The 6,942-nt window shown below is 49.4% G+C and overlaps 1 protein-coding gene across 1 annotated transcript; it reads right to left on the bottom strand.

Annotated features, from left to right (window-relative positions):
* Positions 1-322: 322 nt before the first annotated feature.
* LOC146426598 (keratin, type I cytoskeletal 19-like) lies at positions 323-3,696 on the bottom strand. Its single transcript, XM_085083648.1, has 7 exons — positions 3,166-3,696; positions 2,722-2,804; positions 2,324-2,480; positions 2,086-2,247; positions 1,677-1,802; positions 1,355-1,581; positions 323-410 (listed from the first exon to the last, which is right to left on the bottom strand). The coding sequence occupies exons 1-7, from the start codon at positions 3,694-3,696 to the stop codon at positions 323-325; spliced, it is 1,374 nt and encodes a 457-aa protein (XP_084939774.1).
* Positions 3,697-6,942: the final 3,246 nt, after the last annotated feature.

Genomic DNA, 6,942 nt, shown 5'->3' with positions numbered 1-6,942 from the left:
TTACTGCTGGGCACCCCCCAGTGTCAAACATAATTTCTGCACGGAATTTTATAAATAAATATCCCATAGCTGCATCCCTTGCCACTGCTTCCCACAACAGCCCAGTTAATCCCAGTGCCCTACCATCAACAGTCGCTACTGTGATCCCAAATGTCTGGCTCCAGCCCAGCCTCTCTCGAGGGAAAAGCCCCTCCAGCCCCTCTACATCACCAAAAAAAGCCTGGAGGCCTCTCATCCTCCTGTTCCCCAGGTACCCAGCACTTAAGAGGAAGCTCATGGTCCCACTGCCCTAGAGGCCTCCTCACCTGACACAGCGCAGGGCTCAGGGCAGGCAGGGCTGGCACAGGCTGGCTTTCAGCCCCCCACTTCTCCCAGCTGATGTGGCACCAACTCCTCTTCCTGCCGACCCTCTGTGGAAAGGAAACAGCTCTGGACATTCAGGTCCCCAGCATTCCCACCCTGGAGATCTCACCCTACCCTGCTCACTGGCTTTAGCTCTGTCTCTTCAGTCAAAGCTGCTGTTCCCCCTCCAAGCCCCAAGGGTCAGCTGCAGCCACCATCCACCCCCTCTTGCCTGTGTTTTGGCAGCTGATGCTTTTCCATCTGACATTCAGGATTACCCTGGGCAAACACTAACAGTTTCACTTCAGCCTTTGCAATAGGCATTTTGGAAAAAAAGCTGATTTTTCACGTAACTAATTTAGGACTGGAGCCCTAGGTCCACAGGAGCTCACATCAGGGCACCATCATTCCACAGCCTCCTTTTCCAACAAAACAAAAGGAGCAGGTGGGTGCTCAGGCCAGTTTTGTGTGTGTGCAGCCATGTCTGGAATTAACAGCCTGGCTGTTTCAAAACCTCAGTCAATGGGAGGCAGGGCAGAGCCAGCTGCTTTGCATACAAATTAAATTTTCCAAAACTTTAATTAAAATTGTTGTGTGAAACTGAAAATGTTTAGATAATTTATTGTTTCAGTTAATTTAGCTGCTAGTCCCTAATCCTGTCTCATTCTGGCAAGCCAATAAAACTCAGTTACATGACAGTGTTTGCAGGAGACCTTGCCCAGCTCTTGGTGAAGTTGCCCTTAAAGAGCTGCTGCACTCTGCCAGGGGCTGGGACAGCTCTAAGGGTTCTCCCTGCCCCTTCCCCGACACAAGAATGGTCTTTGGTGTGCTCCCTGGACATTTTTCAGAGCCAAATCCTCAGATGCCTCATGGTGTGCTAATGGGCCCTCTCTGGTAACAGGTCAGCACTGGTTCCTCACCAAATGTTGCTTTTACTACCAGGATTGTGAATTTTCATATTCCTGTAAGGCAAAACACAGAGATTTTGGGGTGCCTGGTTCTGTCTGCGTACATGATGTCATGCTGGCCACCCTCCAGCAGGCAGTGGTAGGTCTGGATCTCCTGCTCCAAGCGACACTTGACGTCCAGGAGGGTCTTGTATTCCTGGTTCTGGCACTCCATTTCCGCTCGGATCTCAGCCAGCCGCTGCTCCACACAGGAGATCTGGTTCTGCAGCTCAGCCAGGTATTTGTTGTAGCGACATTCGGTCTCAGTCAAAGAGGATTCCAGGTTTTCTTTCTGAGAATAGAACCAACACACAGTGATCTGGGTTTGCTGTGGGTACAGCCCTGGTCACGAGAGCTGGAGCTGTGAATTGTCGTGCCATTGCCTACCATGGTGAGCTGGGCTTGTACGTTGATTTCCAGGGCCTGCAGCTGACGTCTCAGCTCAGTGACCTGCTTGTTGCTTGACTCGATCTCCTGGCTGCTTGTGACGACCTCCAGATTCACCTCCTCCACCTGCAAGGACGGAAAAGAATAGCCCTTTCGTCACCTCCACACTGCATCTCGAGGTGGCCAGGGCCTCCCCACACCCCGCAGCGCCCTGGGTGTGTCCAAGGCTTAAACCCTGTTTATTCCATTCTAATCCTGTGACACCATGTGGTGGCCCCTCTGCCATGGACAGAACACAGAAATCGGACAGTACAGTTAGATCTGAGCACATCTGTGGCACACTTGCTGTTATTAGGACACCTCCTAATCCCTCATTTTTCCCTTTTCCCCGAGGGGCAGAGCTGGGTACCTTGCAGGCATACCACTGCTCTGTCTCTTTGCGGTTGCGCTCCATCAGTGTCTCATACTGGCACCGCAGATCCTCCAGGATCTTCCTCAGGTCTGGGCCAGGGCAGGCATTGACCTCCACGCTTACATCCCCAGTCGCCTGTTTCCTCAGACAGCTCATTTCCTGCAGGGAATACATGCACCGTATCAGTAATATCCACCCTTGGGTAGACTTTATAAAGCTGAATTTAGGAGCTGACCTCCTCATGGTTGGTCTTGAGGCAGCACATCTCCTCCGTCAGAGCTTCACACTGCAGCTGCAGGTCAGTCTTGCAGCTGGCCAGCTGATCCAGGACAGGCCGGAGGTTGCAAATGTCAGCATCCACGTTCTGCCGGAGACCACACTCAGTCTCGTACCTTAAACCACAGCCAGAAAGAAAGATCAGCATGTCAGAAATGCAGGGAAAGCCCTTCAGTTGAGGCTAGGGGAAAAAAATTTAGGATTAACTTCTTTTGCTTCAGGCATGCAGTGCTATGAATGTTGCCAGTGGTATCAGAGATCTGTGTTTTACAATGCAGTGTGACAGGGAGAGGGTTGGGATTTTCCTATCATCAGCCCTCACCTACCCTTCCATGGGCTAGCAGGGGCTGTACTCACTTCACTCTGAAGTCGTCAGCAGTCATCCTGTTGTTATCAATGTTCAGAAGGATTTTGTTAGTCTCCATGGCTGCACAAAGGATCTGGAAAAGAAAACGTAAGAAGGAGAGGTGGGCTTGCAGCTTCCTCTGGTTCCAGAAGACCCTGGAGGGGTCCTACTTCCTCCTGGAGTAATTTATAACTATTTCATATATTGGGGTTATTATTCAGTTAGGTGGCATCACAGTGGGGAAACCTATGTGCTAGCTGGGTGGAGCTAGCTGTGCTGAAGTTTCAGTGCTCAGTCAATGCAGGATCTCTCTCCCACCGACCATCATTTCATATAAACCATGGCTTCACCTGCCCCTCCAGAACCATTGCCTCTTCCCTTTGATGGGGCTCCATTCACATGTGAAAGCAAAGCCCAAAGAAATACTAGGATTTTCTTGACAAACAAGGGCTTACCTGGTTCTGAAGATCTTCAATTTCCTTGTGGTAGCAGCTGTAGTCCCGCGGCTCGCAGCTGGGCCCTACCTTGGCGTACCACTCCCTGATCTTGCACTCCAGGTCAGCATTGTCCCCCTCCAGGAGCCGCACCTTGTCCAGGTACGAGGCCAAGCGGTCGTTGAGGTTCTGCATCGTTGCCTTCTCGTTGTTAGCAAACAGGATCCCATCCCCACAGCCAGCGCCAGCCCTGGGAAAGCCACCACCGCCTCGAGTGCAGATGCCTCCACTGCTGAATCCCAGGGCAGAACAAGCCCTCTGGGTTGCTGCAAAGCTCCCACCAGCCGCACTGCCGGCGCTCAGCTGCTTCCCAAGTAATCCCTCGCTTACACTGCCACCAGAAAAGCTGCCAACCACACCACCCAAGTCATAGGCAGCGTGTCTCCCTGAGGAGGCAGAGGAGACCCTCCTGCCGGTGCCAGCTGCATTGCTGCCTGTGCTGCCCCTGCCCTGGGTGCAGGTGGTGACAACCTGCCTGACAGTGCAGCTCATGGTGTGGGTGCGGAGCCGACAGAGCCCAAGGCAAGTGCTCAGGTCGCTGCAGGATCCGACTGTGATCCCTCTGTCCCCTGTCCTCTATTTATACCAGTCCCTGTGGATCGTGCCACTGGAGAAGGGCTGTTTATTCTTCCTCCTTGTGACCTGGCTAGGAGGTGGTTTTTTTTTTTCAGCCGGAAATAATTCCCCAAAGGCGTTTGTCTCCAGAAATCCCACAACAGAAAGATGCTTTGGTTAACAGAAGCGTGTTTCAAAACTACATCAAAAATGTTACTTCCTGAATCATCAGGTCTGACTTGTGATGACAACTCAACAACAGTGACACAAAAACCCGACGATACCCAAGAGTGCCCGGGGAATGAAACACCACAGCAATTATCCATCCCTGGTGTGGGCGAGTCTACCCGGAAAGTGAAAGCTGTGGGAAAGGCGTCCTATCTGACAGAGCCTGTTCGACCCCTTTGTGACCAGAAGCGAGGGTGTCCCCTCACTCAGCTGCGCTCAGTCCCTGGGATCAGGGCCAGGAGACCACCCTGGGCCATGCAGTCTGTCCCATTCCATGTAGCCATCATTGGAGTGAACCCTTGGGTCTGGGTCGTGGGACCTCAAATGCTCAAGGAGAGCACAGAGGAGTATTGCACTGGAATGTACCAGGGATGGTTTGTCTTCATTCTTCTTTGTCTTCATTCTGCATCCATCAAAACATCCTCTTGCAGAGGTGTGGGTTTGTTTTGCTGCTTTCAAGGGTAGGCAAAATGGTCAAATATTTATCCGCAATACAAAAGGATATTTCCTGGACATCAAACATGCAGTTCACTAAATATTCACTCCCACACAGGATGTTTCATAAGATTTCTGAAACACTAATGTGGGGAATTTCAGGAGATGCCTGACTCTACAGAGATCTGACCCAGTTGCAACCAGCACCATGAAAGATTTCCAAATACAATCTAGGTGTTAAATTTAGAAAGGACAATAGAAAAGATATTTTTAAAAATTTATTAAACTTAATTTTTAGTCCTGGAATGCTGAATTGAGGAAGAAGGGAAATAATTAAAATGTTCTGTCATCTGAATCTTTCATTTTATTAATAACATTAATATAGCCATGCTAATATTGGCTGGCTCTCACCCACGTGTGGTTCAGCTTTGGGTTTGGCATCCAGGTCACCTGGACACGTGGCATAAAGGATGTGTCAGGCGCAGCCTGGCTCACAAATATTGCTTCTGCCATTTGGGCAAGTTCATTAAGTTCGATTTTATCTTGACACTGCAAACCCAGTACTCCTGGACTGTGGGGTGGTTCTGTGGGTGCCATCCTTTGTTAGAGCTGTCACCAGGAAGCAAAGCTGCTGCCAGGCTTCTCTGGTGCCACAGCAGCAGCCAGGTCCTGCCTGGAGCCAGGGATCAGGGTCAGGTAGGGCTGCCTCGAGCCCACCTGCAGCCTGACTACAACTGATCTTTTTTCCATCACAGAATTATAAAATTACAGCTGAGCAAACATTTAATTTCATTTAATTGAGATTTATATGGTCCTTCATTTTTTAAGACTGGGCTGGATAGGGCTTGGAGCAACCTGGCCTAGTGGGAGGTGTCCCTGCCCATGGCATGGGTGTAGAAGGAGATGGTCTTTAAGGTCCCTTCCAACCCAAACCATCCTGTGACTGCGTGATTTTTTCAATGAGGAAAAAACCCACAATGAGTAGAGGGTTTTTTTTTTCAGTTACTACAAACTAAACAGAGATGTCCATATTTTTTTCTTACTTTTGGAACTTCAGACCTTACCAAAGGTGATTAGAATTTCTACAGCTTTTGTAAAGGAGAACAGTAATTTCATTCATGATTTTCCTGGAATTGTGTGTTCCTCATAGCAGCTTTTTTCCTTTCCAAAATTCAAAATTTTTTCCTAAACCAGCTCTTACTTTTACACAAGAACAAACCTCAAGCCCTGCCAGCAGTCACAGCCCTCATTTTATTAAAGAGATTTTCACTTTGTGATGAGGAAACCTGCTGATGATGGGATCTCCATGCCTAATGGAAGGCTCTTTCCAGAATTAACTTTGATTGACTTCCTGGCTGGAGTCTGCAGATGGAAATTTGCTCCCCACATCCTTGCAGGCAGCCAGGGGCGATGCTCTGATTCGCTGTCCTCGGCTGACTTGGGAGCCCCTTGCAGGCAACGCTGTGCCCCAGGGGAGGAAGAGGAGCAGAGGAATGACAGGGGAGCAGAGGAATGACGGCGCACGAGGATCTCCCGCGGGCATTTCAGGAACAGCAGCACAGGTCTGACCAGGAAAAATTACTACTTCAAGTAACAAATGAGCAGAAGAGCCTCCCCCAGGCGAAGGTGTTGCTCCCACGTAATGAGCTTTGTAAAAAATAGAAAGAAAAAGATTATATTTCAGGTTTCCATCAGCGTCCTGGGCTGTGTGATGGAGACTGGGGTGGGAGAAGATGATGGACATGCTGGAATTATTCCCAAGAGTGCTCTACGGCAGAATTATCAGATTCAACTGGGCAATGGAAATGAGAAAGATTACATTTCCCTAGAGGGAAATCCTTTGGGAGTCTCAGGATATTTTAAGGCTTAAGACTGTTTCTTAAACTAATGCAGATAATGTGTCCCCAAGAAGGAGATCCAGCATTTCACGTTACTACAAATATTCCCTGAACCACCAGCTGTTTTCACGTCCAAGAGAACTTCTCTGGGGACTCGATGACTCAGACAAGGCACCAAACCCCAAGTCCCTGCTGGTGCCCAGGCACAGGGAGGGCCAGAGAGGTGCTGGAGCCAGGCACTGCCAGCAGCTCCCAGCCTGGGCAGGGAGAGGCTCATTGGGAGGCATCCCAAGCTCCTCTCTGCTCACTGCCAGCTGTATTTCCATGTTACACCTATGGAAAATCCTGTTGTTCTCAATTTACAAAGTATTTATGAAGTATTTACAAGTATTTGCTTATCTGGCTGGTGATGTACCTGTCACACCACTTTCTGTCAGGCTGTTATTGGCTGTACTGATCTCCATCTCACTGGTGACACCAGGTGCTCCAGGGTCTGATCCCAGCTTTGCAAGTCACTCCAGGCAAATCGTTCAGCTCCTCCAAATCTCAATTTCACGCTTTGCAGGATGGAAACAATAATAACAATAATCCTCCTCCTCAAGGGCATTGTAAAAACAACTGTCTGAGGTGCACATGGGGCTTTAAAGATTGGAAAGACGATATTTATTTCAGTATTATTTGT

This window comes from Lichenostomus cassidix, chromosome 27 (genome assembly GCF_008360975.1).
Source record: "Lichenostomus cassidix isolate B80296 chromosome 27, HeHo_3.0, whole genome shotgun sequence".
Classification (NCBI taxonomy): domain Eukaryota; kingdom Metazoa; phylum Chordata; class Aves; order Passeriformes; family Meliphagidae; genus Lichenostomus; species Lichenostomus cassidix.
Note: the sequence above shows the minus strand (reverse complement) of the source record. Positions and strands in the feature narration are given on the sequence as shown.